General features: G+C 43.7%; 2 protein-coding genes across 3 annotated transcripts; both read right to left on the bottom strand.

Annotated features, from left to right (window-relative positions):
• Positions 1-822: 822 nt before the first annotated feature.
• LOC108038909 (ras-related protein Rab-32) lies at positions 823-9,615 on the bottom strand. Of its 2 annotated transcripts, none has more exons than XM_017115794.2 (4): positions 8,532-9,615; positions 2,026-2,421; positions 1,616-1,759; positions 823-1,554 (listed from the first exon to the last, which is right to left on the bottom strand). In XM_017115794.2, exons 1-4 carry the CDS (start codon positions 9,042-9,044, stop codon positions 1,444-1,446), a joined length of 1,164 nt encoding a protein of 387 aa, XP_016971283.1. In that variant the 5' UTR covers positions 9,045-9,615; the 3' UTR covers positions 823-1,443. The 2 variants fall into 2 exon arrangements, with proteins under 2 accessions (XP_016971283.1, XP_016971282.2); XM_017115793.2 differs by lacking the exon at positions 8,532-9,615 and adding an exon at positions 2,985-4,594.
• Positions 9,616-10,016: 401 nt separating this feature from the next.
• On the bottom strand, positions 10,017-15,217 carry LOC108038876 (mitochondrial folate transporter/carrier). The gene is made up of 5 exons (XM_044461901.1): positions 15,064-15,217; positions 12,725-12,878; positions 12,308-12,662; positions 11,454-11,599; positions 10,017-10,490 (listed from the first exon to the last, which is right to left on the bottom strand). Exons 1-5 carry the CDS (start codon positions 15,215-15,217, stop codon positions 10,331-10,333), a joined length of 969 nt encoding a protein of 322 aa, XP_044317836.1. The 3' UTR covers positions 10,017-10,330.
• Between the last annotated feature and the right edge of the window lie 63 nt (positions 15,218-15,280).

A 15,280-nucleotide genomic window follows, 5' to 3' on the forward strand; every position in this document is an offset into this window, starting at 1 on the left:
TTCTTGAACTATCGATGGTGGTTCCCCTTTCATCGATAGTGGCTAAACTTTTATTCGGGATATTCCCCAAACTGTTGAATTGATAATTCCATTTTTTTTGCAAAAGTCAGTTGTTTTAAACAAAATCCGAACATAAAAATAGTCATACTACAGAGTTTTCAGTGGTAATCCGTAGATTATTTGTTAATACATTAGATTAAAAAGAAAGAATAATTAAAACATTGGGAATTAAAAACTTATTTCAAACTTAATAGATTTTCCTGTAGAGTTTGAAACTATGCTACGTTAATCTCTCAATAAAAATTAAAAATAAAAAAGTAATGAGAATAGCCCAACTTTGATCAGAAACTGGTTCAATAATAATAGTGCAAGTCAAGTCTATCGATAGTTTAAGCACAAATATATCGCCGGTCGTGAAAAACTTTTTAACGGTTTTTGGCGGTAACAAAAAATTAAATAAAAATATGTAGCTGTTTTTTGTTAAAGCTAAGTGTATGGCTTCAAAAATGTTTAGTATTTATAAACTGACAAGGGTTAATAATATATATATATATTTTTGTTTTCATAAATCTAAACCACAATAGCCTGTCATACTGTGATTCTTCGTCATACGATTCGAAAGTCGTTAAAAAACTGGGTTTGTGGTTTAGTCATGACACAATCTTTTTAATATTTATTTTTTAAATTGACTAGCGGTCTATGTATAATTATTCAAACTTTTCGCGCTGGGACAGTAAATAACAAACAAATAAAAATAGATAGATACTTTCCTTTCTCCCTCGTTGGTCCTCCGTTTCCCGATAGCCAATAAAACACTACCGCTTTACTTAACTACCATTAAAAACTTTATTTTTTCATTTCGTATTGCATAAAACGTACGTATTGTTATCTAAATGCAAATAAAGATGGCAGAGTGTGTTTGCATGTGTGAGAGTAATAATTCCAAGATAAAACAATCTCGCCAGCAGAGGCAAATAAAAACAAGAACACGATTCGTATTTTACACAAATGTAGAATGCAATGATACGGATGCTGTACTATCTCCGGCTAATCCTCGCGGCTACGGGCGATAATAATGATAATAATAATGGGGCGTATGCGTAGGTAAGCTATGTGCCGCGATATAAATTCACGCAGTGTCCCAGATCCCGATGCTACAATGTGGAAGACCCGCAGACGAGTCTTATCGGGATTTACAAGCTGGGGCGTTAAAGATTAAGACAATCTGATGGATGGACGGGATGATGGGGATGCGGATGAGGCTAAGTCTTAGACAAATGTTACGTTGAAACCCTAAGCATAGTTATCGCTATCTTCTAACAACATGAACATGGAGGGGACGTAGGCACATTGCGTTTCTGTCTTAGAAAGTCGCTCTTGGACGCGCTCAGACTGGGAATGGTAATTGGAATGTATAGCAGATCGCCGGACCTCGGTCCCAGGTCAGCAGGAACACTTGTTCTTGGCATCCGATCCGGCTGCATCGGGCGAGCTTAAGTTGAACTTGTCGCCATCGGCCAGATCGGCAGATATCAGCTTATCGTTGATGAGTATCTGTCGGGTGAGTGGAGTCAGATTAGAGGGGCTTAGGCCACGGATTAGCACGGATTATCACCTTATTCACGAGGGCGCGGGCTGCCTCGTCGATGTTAATGTTCTCCTTGGCGGACGTCTCAAACCAGCCGGCAAATCCATTTTCCCTAACGTACTCATCCATCTTCTCGGGCTGCGTAATGATGCCCTGCTTCTCCTGATCGCACTGCAAAATCGAGAGATGTACAATCATTAGCTTAACTAATATCACAATTTTAGAATTGAAAAAAAAGGTTTGTTTTCTTTAGTATTGGTTCAGTTTTACATTAATCTGTTTAGCCATTAAACCAAATTTCTGAGGGTTCCTTTTAATATAAAGATTATGCTGTTATAATTCAGCATTGGTTATGATTAACAAATAAGGAAAATGATATTGAAATTATTCGAAAAGTTGAAAGCTTCAGATTTGATTCCTGCGATATTTGCACTCACTTTATTGGCCAGCAGGATGCACGGGATGGGACTGCCGTCCGGCAGCTGCACCTTGGAGTCCAGGTCCTCCTTCCACTTGCTGACGCAGTCAAAGGTCCCGCTGCGTGTCACATCGAAAACAATGAACGCCCCCACCGCCTCCTTGTAGTAGACCCGGGTCATGTTGCCGAACCTCTCCTGGCCGGCGATGTCCCAGAGCTGCAGGCGCACTATCGTGTTGGCGTCCCACTGGAGCACCTTTAGGGCGAAGTCCACGCCGATGGTGGCCCTGTAGTTCTGGCTGAAGAACTGGTGCACATAGCGCTTGATGAAGGACGTCTTCCCGGTTCCCAGTTCACCGATGACTAGAATCTTGTATAGATGCTCGCGCTTATCACTGGTGGACGTCATGATGGCCTGCAAGCAAGAATTGAAAAGGGTTTAGTTAGCACATCGCTTTATTGATTGGAATTAATTTAAGGAGATATACTTGTTACACCATATTGGGTTCTACCTTAGCACAAAATATGCATATATGAAAACTGAACTAATAACACCTGCAATTAATATACACATGTATCTTTTGGATATGAGAATAGAAAATAAGGGTCACAAGAAGTGAGCTTTTATAAATCACTAATTATAATAGCGATTGCTCTAAGTGGAATAAAGCAGACTTTTAGACTCGATAATAGTGATATTTAAAATTGCCAGAGATTCTAAAAACACCACTTTTATAAACTCTTTGTCGGGTATTAGTTACACCTCCTCTAGCTTGTCAATCCGCACTGAGATTTGCTGGTTAGTTGACGAGACCCCTTGGGCAATTGCCACCTTTCCTCCGCCCGCACAGTTGAATGACACTCGGGCACACACACTATAAGCGGGGCAACATAACACTTGTGGGGCTTCTTCGCTGGTAGACTGGCCAATTGGCAAACTGGGAAACTGGCAATCCGATGACGACGGCGACACCTTACCGGTTCCATTTCCTGATCCATGGTCAGGTCACCGAAGGCCGGCATCGGCGGTTTGTCACTCTCTGGCTCCCTGGCCTCCGTTTCTCCCTGCTCCTCGCTCTCGTCCTCCGAACCGGACTCCGGATTGGAGTATTCACTAGCCACGGACTGGTAGCGCAGCGTTTCCCGCCTGCCCTCGATGCTGTCGTGGTCGCCGAGCACGAGCTGCTGCTGGGCGAAGCTGAGCCGCCGGAGACTGGAGTCACTGAGCTCCTCGTTGGAGTTGGGCTGCTGACTGGCGGCGGCGGCCAAAGCGGCTTCGTAGGCACTCAAAGGACTCCTTACGGCACTGCCCACGGCAAAGCGGACAATGGGCGGGGGATTGGCAATGTTCTGGGCACTTTCCGCCGAGGAGACGGTATCGTCAACCGCCGGAGGGAATGTGGATGTGGGTATGGATGTGGATGGGTCCAGGGGCTCGTCCCCTGATGGCTGGGGTTCCGTAGTGGCTAGTTCGGCCAGTGGTCTGGCGTTGAGGCGGTGGCCGCGCTGCTGCTGCTGCTGCATCAATTCCAGCTTCCTGCTGGATCCGCTCGAGGATTGGGACTTGCGAACAGCTCCGGTGCCGCTGGTAGACTGAACGCGGCTCGGTTTCGCTGGCGCCCGCTCTCTGGGCGGCGTATCGCGAGTGCTCTCGGTGGTGGTGATAAGGGGCGACGGCGACTGCGACTGCAACTGCGACGGCGATGGAGACTCTCTCTCGGGGCTCTGGGGCTTCTTCTTGGCCACCAGCAGCTTGGTGGTGCGGGTGCTGCTGCTCGTATCTCTCGTGGTCACCGTGGTGGTGGTGGTTTTCTTTCTCGGCTTCTTCTCCTCGGCGGCGGGTGTCAGGTAATCCGTGTCGCTCTTGGGCCTGCCGCTCTTGCCGCTCTTCTTGGCGGACGCTGCCGCTGGCGCTGGCTCCACCTTCTTGCCACTGATGGTGATCTGCAGGGTGCTGCTGCTGGCGGAGGAGGGCGAGCCGGGTGGCGATGGCAGGGGAGTGGCCTCCAGGTGCTCCACACTGATGTCGTCGCTGGTGGCCAGGCTGTGGGGTCGCACCTTCGGGGTTTTGCCCGTCTTCCGCAGACCACCCAAGAGCAGGCGGCGCGTGAGGCTCTTCTTTTTGGTCTTGCCCAGGGCTCCACTATCCGTGGATATGGAACTGGCCACGTCTTCCAGTTCGCCAGGGGTTTCCTGCGCCTCCTCCTCCGCGCTTCTCGTCTCCCGGTCGGTACTTTTATCCACCTCCCTTTCCTTTTTGGTTTTGGTCTTCGAGAGGCTTCGCAAAGCCGCAGAGAATCGGGAGCGGCCCTTGATCTTGCCGCTGGCCTCCTCCGACTCCTCTCTGGGATCCCCCTGACCCTCCTGGCGATCACAATTCTCCTCCGATAATTCCGATTCCGCTCGCTTGATGCCTTTTACCCGCTGCTCGTCCACGTTGGGCATATTTTCAACTGGCACTGATGATGCTCACAAGCGATTCTTCAATGGTTTCCATCTGCTCCAGTTTGAGATCCTTTCCTGATCCTGGGCTCCCGTTTTTTTGTTTATTTTTTAAGCAACCGCAGCGTTGCGAATTAAACGCGCACTGAAATCCCCAATGACGACGCCTAGGCTTTTATAAATTTTAATTCGCCCCGTTGGCCCCGCCTCCGCCCCGCCCCCTTTTTGTGGTGAGAGGTTTAGCATTACAGTTACGAAAAAAGCTAAAGCTGGCCAGGTGCTTACCAACACTGGCTGTCGCCTCGGAATCGCTTGCGAAATGAGCGTGAGAAGAGCCGGCGGGTCTTTGAATGGATGGATTTAGCGGACGACACCCGCTTATCAAGCAATCTCCGGACAAAGATTGACCAGTGTCCGGTGGCGAGGAATAATGCCAACCAGTTGTTGTGCTCGTCCGACTCGGCTAGTTCACCCTGCTCCCAAATCACTGGGCTCTGTCATTGGGATCAAGGTGAGTGCCCGATCATCCGGCACAGCCAGTGGAGCAGGGCATTCAGTGTCCATTTCTGGACCTGACCTCTCCAAACACCCCAGTCCACGCTCCACCTACTCCTCCACCTCCACCTCCACACCCGCCGCACTTGGCGGGCTTCCTTTAAGCTGAGGATTTGCCGCATCAACTTGTCCCAAAAGAGTCGCTCGGCATTAAGTGGGCGACACATCAATCTGGCGGGTCGGGCGCTGTCTTGGCTGATTGTCGACCGACTGCTGCGACGTGACTATATAGAATTACGCTTATTACAAAACGTGGTTAGCCGCAGTGCAGAGAGCAGGGCGACAGGGAAAGAGATACATGCATCGACCATATACGATTACACAAGTAATAACCCAAAACGCAGACGGGATGGCACACATATCCACATTCAGCAAGCTAGATCCCATCCCACAGCTGTACTATACGGAAGTGGGTCGTAGTATGATTTCAATAGATATTGTAGTTCCTAATAATAGAGACACATTGTTGTAGTAGCCATAACATTGAGTTGTGGGATAGGAATAGGTAATAAATCCTTTAATATTAAAATAAAAACTACTTATACAAATGATACATAGATTAGTTCCTGAGGAAAGAGAGATATATCTTCTTAGGATCTAGTTGTAAGTCCCTACAAAAGAAAATACCTGTTTGGATTAAGAAAAAAATTCAAAATTAGATTAAGAATGAATGGGCACTTTTAATAATCAAAGCCTTGATTTCACATTTATTCAAATAGACCAATAGTTTGTTCACAGACTTACGGAACTTATGGCTAGACATTTATATTTACGATTTGCACTGAAATATGTCTATAGTAAAGCACAATAAAATTTGTTGTCTACAGCGTCACCGATATGCACATTTTGAAATCGGGGACAAGTCAACACTCGAATCAGCTTACATAATTCATAGGAGATTAGAGCAAACACATTTCCCTCAGCTTAAAAAATTCCATTTGGAGGAAAGAGGGCTTTTAAACTGTGTTGTGTCATGGAAACCGAAAGCATTAGAAATTCACTTTCGCATAAAAGTCGAATGTGAAGGAATTCCTTTTGTGCCTGCAGATGTTTACACGCAATCGAGCCACAAAACAGGAGAGCTATGTGAAACATCTCAGACGCCTGCAATTACCCCAACGACCCCATTCTGGACAAAAGGCACAGCTCACGGATGCCTGGATGCGATGAGGTCCTGCACGTGCGGCTTCCTTGCCGCAAATCGGATACCGAATGGAAATCACAAGAAGCCTCCACATCCATGTCCTAGCAATCATGTGCTTGAATGTTCAAAAAAGGACCTAAGCACGTGGCTAAGTTCCTGGAATGGAATCTACTGGGATTGCATGCATCACGCCAAGCGTTAAATCGAGCAATGTGGAGCAATAATTATATTTTTAGATAGTTTGAGAAACTATATTTATTGGCAAGCTATTTTTTTAAGCGTTTAGTTAAATGCCACTTTTTGTTGGCGCATTTTCTACATGATCCCCAAAAAGTATGCAATATTTTTATTTATATACGAGTAAAATGTAAATTAATAAGTTGGAGGCACTTGAAAGGGTAAAATTAAAATCAATAGTTGTTTTTAAACTTATTTATAAAAACTAGATAGCTACTGATAATTTAAAAATTAAAAATATAAACTAGATATGTAAAGTTAAATAGCATTATTTAAACTAACTTTATTTAAAAATGGTCTTTCCATAAGAGTTTAAAAATAAAATGAAGTTTTTATTGATTATGATTTCATTATGTGTATGAGTCGTGAGTTTTTCTTTTCCAAAGCTTTTATAACTGTTTAAATAGCCTATTTGTTGCAATCCTAGCACCTTAAACTAACTTGCAGGTTCAGATTGCACAAAATGTCAACATGGAGGTGATATAAAGATAGTTGGTAGAGGAATTTCAAGATTCGCACCTTGGTTTGCGTGATTTCAGGGCAGCGATGTGACTCTCCCAGTTACAATACTTTATACATATGCTTATCAGTTGGGCGGGCAATTGTTATGGAAATATAATCAGACGGCCACAAAAGTTAAATCAAATGAACAATAATATGGAGTGCAATGCCTTAGCCAACGATGCGAGTAGGGAGTTCGAGATTGATTACATAACGAGGAGGATGCTATCCCCCAATGGACTCTGCACACGCAACTTTGCGTATTATCAGCCGCATGTAGAGTGGAGTGCCAGCTCATATCTTATCATTTCATGGAGTCACCAGCAAAAAAACGGAGGAGGAAGAGAACGAGCCCTGATTAGATAGTGGCCCAAAAATGCAATGAGACCTTGTGATTCATCAAGTGAATTATAAACATGGGCGATGTGTAATTGAAAAATACTACCAACGTCTGGCATTAATTACAGACCCCACACTTTCGCTGGCTAGTTCAATAATTGACCTTAAAACGTGACGTTGTCTGACTTTTCTATAGTAAAACGGTAGCAGCCCTTCCAATTCCCATTGTAATTTCTCAACAGCAGCGGATATCTATATCTAGCCAACCGGCAATCACTTAAGTAGCTGAACACACCCACATGGTGCTCGCCCCCGGATCCGTCCCTTACAAATGGTATGTATATAGTATATCCATATCCGTGGACACGATGAGAGTGAAATTTTTGTGGTACCCCCCACTCCACTCGCCAGTTTGGCATTGTTTTGATTTTATCGGTTTGTTTATTAGCTGGCTGGGTCTCAAATGTGGCAACGGTTTCAATTTCATTACCATTTAATTGGTAGACTTAATGCGAGGGAAAATGGCAATCGGTTGAATAGAGATTAGAAATAAAATGATTTTGATGGGGAACCTGGCATTCTAATGTGGGCGGGAAAATGTGTTAGAGTGCGCATCGCGCTCTGGAACGTTCCGAAATACCAGTATTTTAATTACTTTATATGCATTTGTTTCGCTCAGTAATCCCATCTGGCGCGATGAGTTTTAACCAAGTTCTCTGAACGACTTAAGCGGCTAATGAGTGCACGCTGGTTGTGTTAACGGCCTGACAAGGCAAAATAGCGAAAACCATTGCAACACTTGGCCAACTTATTTTTTCCCCACACTCGCAGAAATTAGTCAAACCATTTTGGAAAATCATTATTCATCGCAGATTGCCCTTGAATTTGGCTTTGTTACAAAAAAACTACCTAAATAATAAAGAAAGTGAGTATTTTATAACAAAGTGTGAATTAGGAGTCTATCTTTAGAACTTAAAGTTTTTTATTTAATTTGGTAGAACCACTTTTCTTTCGTTAACTTTAAAATGCTGTTAGCTAAGTAAAAGTATTAATGTTTTATTAGTAATGTTTTATGAGTAAGCACTTATTTATAAGAAATTAAAAATCAGAATTAAATTTTTTAAAACTAAAATGAATAATATATTATTCCTGAAAAAATGTAAAATTCGATTACATAAACATTACTTATGAGATGTATTCCCAGTGGTTTTCCTCAGTGCTCCCCCACTTTAAACCTGACCCCAAAAGGTATTTTGACATGTGGTAATCGTAAACAAACCCGCTCCGTTGTGGAATTCGGTACTCACTCCGTTGTGCAGGTATCCGTTGTTCCGGTTAATGTCCACGTGGGTTCGATTGGTTCCCGCAGGCATGACCGCAGTGGCAGGCAGCGCCTCAACGGCGTCGAGATCTAACTCCGGCTTTGGTTCGGCGTAGGCCGGAGCGGCACTCCGGAGCGAGAACTGGGAGGAGCTGAGGGGCGGACTAAGGAGCGACTCCGAGGGAGGGATCCAGATCTGGCGACGCACGAAGATGGGCGACTCCTTGGCGCTGAGGGCGCCCAGTGAGCCGGGACCGGAGCTCAGGGGACGGTGTGTGTGCTCCACCGGCAAGTGTGCCGTCTGGGAATCCAGGAGGTCCTTGGCCAGGTACTGGCAGCGCAGGCAGGCGCAGGAGGTGAGCTCTGTGAGTTGATCAGCTGACTTGGATTTGGGCAAGGTCTTGCCCAGTCCGGCGGACTCCTGGGCCAGACAGTCGCAGATGTTCCGGCGTCCGGCGGAGGTCGAGACAACGCTGCTCCGGATGACGCTGGTTGCCATGCAACCACTGATATTGCAAGTGCGATCTTTAGACTTTCTGCGGTCCAACGTTTATCTCACGCCCCCGCCCAGTCAAGGTCAATCACACACGCTCTGTTGGAACCTCTAAAGATCCCGAGCAACATGTGGTTTCTCTATTCCGCTCAAGGTTCCACGGGCTAACGGTAAACAAAGCCTAGACTGTTCTTGAACTTAATCACAATTGGTATTTATTTGCGAAATTCACTGCTATTTGCGGCGTTATCTCATCCGATCGGTTTGTTGAACTCGACCGTTGCACTTTTTTGGACAATTGTGCACTCGAATCGCTGGAAACTGGTTTCAAATGCAAATGGAGCACTTCGGTGGTCACCACTTACTTAGTTTCTTGCATAAGATTTAAACGGTCTTTTGTTATTTTTATTGTCTAATACGCGTTATTTGGTCTTGGCGGTAATTCTACGATTCGTAAATTAAATTCACACACGTTCGATTGGCAGACACGCAAAAATACGCTAATAACAACAAAAACATGACCAAGACGATACACAACAACAACAATTGCGAGACTTGTTAACGTCCGCCCTCCAGTACATCCAGTTTAAAACTGAGTAACTGAAAAAAACGAGGAAAACTTCGGGGCACGAGTGAAACTGAAAGCGAGAGCTTTGCGGAAAGCTTTATATAGAAAACCGTTAAACGGATTCCGAATCGGACTAATATAAAAATTTCAATCGACAATCGGCGGCAATAATTCAAATGATACAAAAATAAGTTATAATTAGTCTTTTCTATCCCACTGTTGATGCTTTTTTAAAGCTTACCCAGTCTTTAAAGATGCCAGATTGTCTTATTTTTTGTAAAACCATTACAGGTTTTTTTATATTTAAACCTTTCTGAGTTTTACATTTTCCACAAACACCTATATTTCCTTTAATACAGTTCCTCGTATGCTGAAATCCACAGGTACCAACCCTATTTAAAAAACGTTTATTGGTTAACAAAAACATTGTATATTTGGAACATTATTTACATTTTAAAATCTATTCTTAATTAATCATCCACAATATATTAGGATATTCATAGCTTTTTGTCAGGATATCCTTAAAATCCCCTAGGAACAACATTCACTTAACTCCTAGTAAAAGCCAATAGTTATTCAACAACAATGTCTAATCGAGCTTAAACTAAGAGCAGCTGCGCATGCTCAACACGATTGCAACTGCTCGCTGACTATAAAGACAATTTGTGATGTCCCACAGAGGTAAGATATCTTAGGGAGCTAAAGGAAATCCCAGAGACGGGAATCACACGTTCGCAGCATCCTTCTCAGCCTCGATCCGCTTTCGCTTGGCCAGCAGTGAATGCGAGACGTTCTCGTAAACCAGGAAGGTGATCATGCAGGCGGGCACCACCCTCGTCAAGCTCGCCTGGAGACCCTTGTAGAAACCTCTGAAGCCCTCGAAGCTGCAAAGAGAACCAAACACGAGGGGGGAATTAGTAAGTGTGGACCGGGAGCTACAACTACTTACTACTGTTTCAGATTAGCAAAGAGATTCTGCACAATTTAGGGGATGACTGAAGGAGCGGAAGAGCAGGGACTACTTACTGAAGTTGCCCTGAACCCTTGGACAAATGAAAAGACGCTGGTTGGACGCGCTGACAGTGTTTGCTTTAGTTTGTTTTCTTTTGGGTTTGCCATCCTGACATTTTAATATAGTTAAATAATTTCGCATTTTCTGCTCTTGATTTGATTTCATTTAGATTGTTCCACTGTTTGGCTTAGTTGGGTTCACAATGCGTTCATTCTTATTTACATAAGTGTCAAGGTTTATCCTTAAAATTATAAACCATTTTCAAAATTATGAAGAATCTTTTTGCCAAAACGAAATTTTGTATCAACTAAACAGTAAACTGGATTCATCTTGTGCTTACACAATTCCAAGCCATTACAGAATAAATAATTTATCTAAACTAAGAACTAAATGTGTGTTTTGTTTTGATGAAGAGTGCAAGAAATGCGTCTCTGAAATTACATTTCATGGGCAGAGGCAATATTTGCCATGGCCTCCATCACATCAATTACTTTCGAAGTGTTTAGAGCGAAGGATGTGTACAATAAACTAGTTATGGAATACGCTTAAGTTTAGGGTTAGGTGCTAGGGCTAAACCGAAATCGAATTACAACAATAATACAGAATAAGTTTGTCATTTTCTGCTGTTAGCTGCACATCGGAGGAAACTAGAAAGATTCGTGTATTCTAGTCGCTTAGCTTAAATTCTGTGCCAGATTCTAGATTCTTGGCTCTAGTGTAATACTCCATCTAGCTGGTCAGCTTCTCCCAGATCAGCATGACCATGCAGATGTTGGGCGTCACGTGGACCAGGTAGGGCACCAGGCCCTTATAGAAACCGCGCATGCGCTCGTACCTCCAAGTCTGTTTGATGCAGTCCCAGGTGCCGTTGTAGCGGTGGTGGTGATCCTGCAGCCGTGCCCGCACCACCTGGTACGGGTAGGTGGCCGCCGCCGCGATCAGCTTGGAAACGGCCGCGAAGGCCAAGTACTCAGTGGTGGCCTGTGGAAGAGGGAACGGATATTAGAGAGGCGAACGGAATGTGCTGAGTGGGTGCCAAATCGCAGAGACGTCATTACAGCCGGATATATTCGGTTATGGTTGTGTACAGATGTAGTCATTAAGATATTAACAAAGCAAAAGTCTATTTTTCTGATTCAGAAAAAGTTTCAGAGAACTAAGTTTTTGTTTAGCTTCTATTGTTTAACAAGTTGACTAGTTCATAAATATTAATAGGAATTTTCAAAGGTGAGTAATTTATTTTAATGACTTTTTTCATAGGCCAATTTAAGAAGAACTTGGGTTATAAAATTAACTAAAGTATGGATTATAATTTTTAGATTTCAGTGCCAAAAAGTTTAAATAGGACTCATTTCTAATATTAATAATATCTAGAACTAATAGAACCCACTTCTAATATTAATAATATCTAGAGGTACATTACTCTACCCTGAATTTGTTTAAGGGCATTTCTGTTTGAATGAATAAGCAATAGATGCAATTATTCTGTATTTGTATCAAACAACGATAAAACAAGTATTTCTTCCTTTATCAGTTGGACTTCCACATATTCTTTATATATGACTAATATATTTACTTTGTGCTATTAAACTGACCGCATCTGTTTACCCAATTTAGTATATATCCGATGTCAACGCCACGCGCATTCGGTCATGTGATGATCTGCTCATCTGTGGTCTGCGTACTCACCAGCTTTGTGTCGATGGGCAGTTTGCGGTACTCGTTGTAGGCGTTCTTCATCTCCTCGTAGGTCATGAACTGGATGGCGCCGTGGGAAACGCCCAGCATGCCGGGCACAAAGCCGCGGTACAGACCCCGCACTCCCTCCTCCTTGTAGATCTGGCCCAGGGCGTGGATCATGCCCCTGTATTCGGCACTGCTCGCGGCATCGCACTGCAGGCAGAGACGCGTCTTCACCACCCAGATGGGGTTGGTCAGCAGCAGGGTGAGGGCTCCGGATTCCGCAGCAGCCAGCATGTGCATCGCGGGACCCAGTGGCATAGTTGTGTTGCCTCCCTGGATGAACGTCTTGATGGTGTTATAGCTAAGATATAAAATCACAATGTTATTTTGTTATCATTGGGGGCTGCATGACGGAGTACTTACAACATGAAGTACAGGCCCCAGGAGGAGCCGGATCCCCAGACATTCGGGGTTACGCCCTTGTAGAGTCCACGGAAGCCCTCCTGCCGGAAAATGGTGGTAAAGGCACTGCCCAATCCACGGTATTGCGGCACCGTCGCCGTCCGTCCATCATTGACTGCAAGTAGACAACGAATCACGCTCGTAAATGATAAACAAGTCTAGACATTGCAACCTTGGGACTGGCACGATTATGGATACTGGTACTAAAGGGTCTGCGGGTACGTCATCCTCTGTACGGCTACGGGGAAATCAGTTGTTGACTCCAAAAAGCCAGGGCCCGTGGCCAAAGTTGTTTTCGCCAAAAAACAGATAGATAGCGTTAATTGCCAGCGGATGCGATAAGCGGGGAGAGTCGAAAGCGAGCACTCCGCTTGTTTTCGCGTCCATTAGCAGCTATTTAGCTATTTATACGGGGCTACATATAAGTTCTACATATACAGGCGGGGTAATCATAGGATCTGGCCTGACAACAGCACCAGTCAGAAGAAAGGGGCTCGTCTCTACCTCTGGACTATTTATAGCTGCCCCATGCGTGACCTTGAAGGGGGACTGGACAACCCAACTGGCCTGGGTCAGGGGGGGATTATGATGAACCATATTGACTTTGGGGCAGACTAATGGGTTTTTCGACATGCACTCGATATTGCCGCCGCGATAAGGTCGCAGTGAAGTGCTGAATCAGCCAACTTCCCGCTTGGCAACAGTGAGAACTCGTTTTGGCCAATCGATCTGGGTGCTTGTGCCACATAAACCGGACAGTTGCCGCTGAAAGTTGCCGTTAAACAAAGCCAACAACGCAATGTACAGTCAAGACAAGTGGTCACGTGATTAAAAACGAGCAAGAGCAGAAAAGCAAAAGCAAAAGCAAGATAAACGGGTTTCGTTTGGCCAAAATGCGTCATCGCTAAAAAGGCCTTGCGCAAGTCAATAGAAAACAGCTGTTGCCAAATCGAGTACCAGAAGATTCAAGGAGGTTTAAAGTGGGGGGAACCACCAGCACTTTGGGTTCCTAACCATCCCAACTTGGGTTCCCTTTATCAGTTTACAATATTCGCATGGTGTGACTTTAATTCCCATAAACAACTCGTCTGGTGGTTGTTATTGTTTACAGATCATTTTTCTGGTGAATTTACATATTCATTTTACGGCTAAGGCGATTTTTAGCGCAGATCCGGGCAAACGGAACGGCAAAAATATTTAATAAACAAGAAACCCGCTCCGTTTGTTGTTGCTTTAGTATTTTGAATCAGACTACACGGAAATATTGTTCACGTATTTTGCGCATGAAGCGCAATCGAGGACAAAGATATGATTCAGTTTAGTACAATTATGTAGTTTTCAGCAAACGGCCCGTAAACACAATGAATCGGCTAGTATCATATCTACATAAATATCAAAGGTTGATAGCCAATATTGATCTTTGGACCAGACAGTAAAAGTAAAAGCACTGCTGTTAGCCAGTTTCCTGCCTTCAATTTCCAGATTAGACTAATTTGAGTGTTTCAGGCAATTGTCAACAAACCCATAAATTCTTTCTATCTATCGCATAAAAAAAAAACTATGTTCGCGTGCCATTGGCCCCATTTTGGGTTTGTTTATGTGCGAAAACATGAACGAACGTCACTTCTCAAAGCGTCTCAAATTTTCCATGTTGCAAAAAGAAAACAGTAACGTCACTTCTCGGATACGCAAGCGTCTCAAATTTTCCATGGAAAATTTGTAAAGCAATGCGCAAACAAAATGCGAGCAGCGAATGAAGTGCAATAATAATCTGCAGCCAGACTGGCGGCATTTTTCCCGGCACGTGCCGGGGGTTCTATCTTCACTACCCAGAAATAGAGTGAAATTTATAAAGACAGTTCAGTTTTTCTTATCATGTTTTTGTTTTTTAAATTACTATTTTTGTACACAATTCCAAAGTCAGCTTAAACAAAAATAGCTAATCTCAAAACAAATTATTATAACATCACTATTAAGTAAACATATATTATTAAGATCACTTGAATTATAGTATTAATTTTAAGTGCTTTTAATTTTTAATACCCTCAAAATAGAGAAAAATTATTTTTCAACTGATAATACTACATTTAAATTGTATATAACATTTCTTTTTCCCCAATCAGTTTTTTCAAAGATCTATAAAAATGGAAATTAGCTCCGAAATGTTTACCCCAATTAAATTATTATTTTAAAATGTTGTTTAAACTTTATTTTTATAAGAAAATCTAATTCTGAGACACAAGAATTCCTCATTTTCTTTGGTGTAGAGTGGAATTTCCCTATGTGGATGGATGACTCACCTGCGAATCGAATCTTGATCAGATCCAGGGGGTGTAGAATAAGTGTGGACGCCACTCCGCCGGAAACTCCGGCCACCATATGCTCGTACTTGACGTGGGCGAAAACGTTGAATTTCTTGGGACTGCCCGTCGATTGTGCTTTGATTGGATTCATTGTGCGATTTCTGGATTGAATCTTGTGCGCTTTCTCTGTATTATTGTTGCTATCGTAGGCTTA

The sequence above is a fragment of the Drosophila rhopaloa genome, unplaced genomic scaffold (genome assembly GCF_018152115.1).
Source record: "Drosophila rhopaloa isolate 14029-0021.01 unplaced genomic scaffold, ASM1815211v1 contig_115, whole genome shotgun sequence".
In the NCBI taxonomy this organism is placed as follows: Eukaryota; Metazoa; Arthropoda; class Insecta; order Diptera; family Drosophilidae; genus Drosophila; species Drosophila rhopaloa.

What these genes read in the sequence shown, in the direction of transcription:
- LOC108038909 (XM_017115793.2), bottom strand. Translation starts at nt 4,451, where the DNA reads ATGCCCAACGTGGACGAGCAGCGGGTAAAAGGCATCAAGCGAGCGGAA. An exon ending in TGGATCAGGAAATGGAACCG is followed by an intron (nt 2,422 to 2,984) that starts GTAAGGTGTCGC and finishes TCTTGCTTGCAG; the next exon opens with GCCATCATGACGTCCACCAG. An exon ending in GCATCCTGCTGGCCAATAAA is followed by an intron (nt 1,760 to 2,025) that starts GTGAGTGCAAAT and finishes TCGATTTTGCAG; the next exon opens with TGCGATCAGGAGAAGCAGGG.
- LOC108038876 (XM_044461901.1), bottom strand. Translation starts at nt 15,217, where the DNA reads ATGAATCCAATCAAAGCACAATCGACGGGCAGTCCCAAGAAATTCAAC. An exon ending in GATCAAGATTCGATTCGCAG is followed by an intron (nt 12,879 to 15,063) that starts GTGAGTCATCCA and finishes GTCTACTTGCAG; the next exon opens with TCAATGATGGACGGACGGCG. An exon ending in TGGGGCCTGTACTTCATGTT is followed by an intron (nt 12,663 to 12,724) that starts GTAAGTACTCCG and finishes TTTATATCTTAG; the next exon opens with CTATAACACCATCAAGACGT.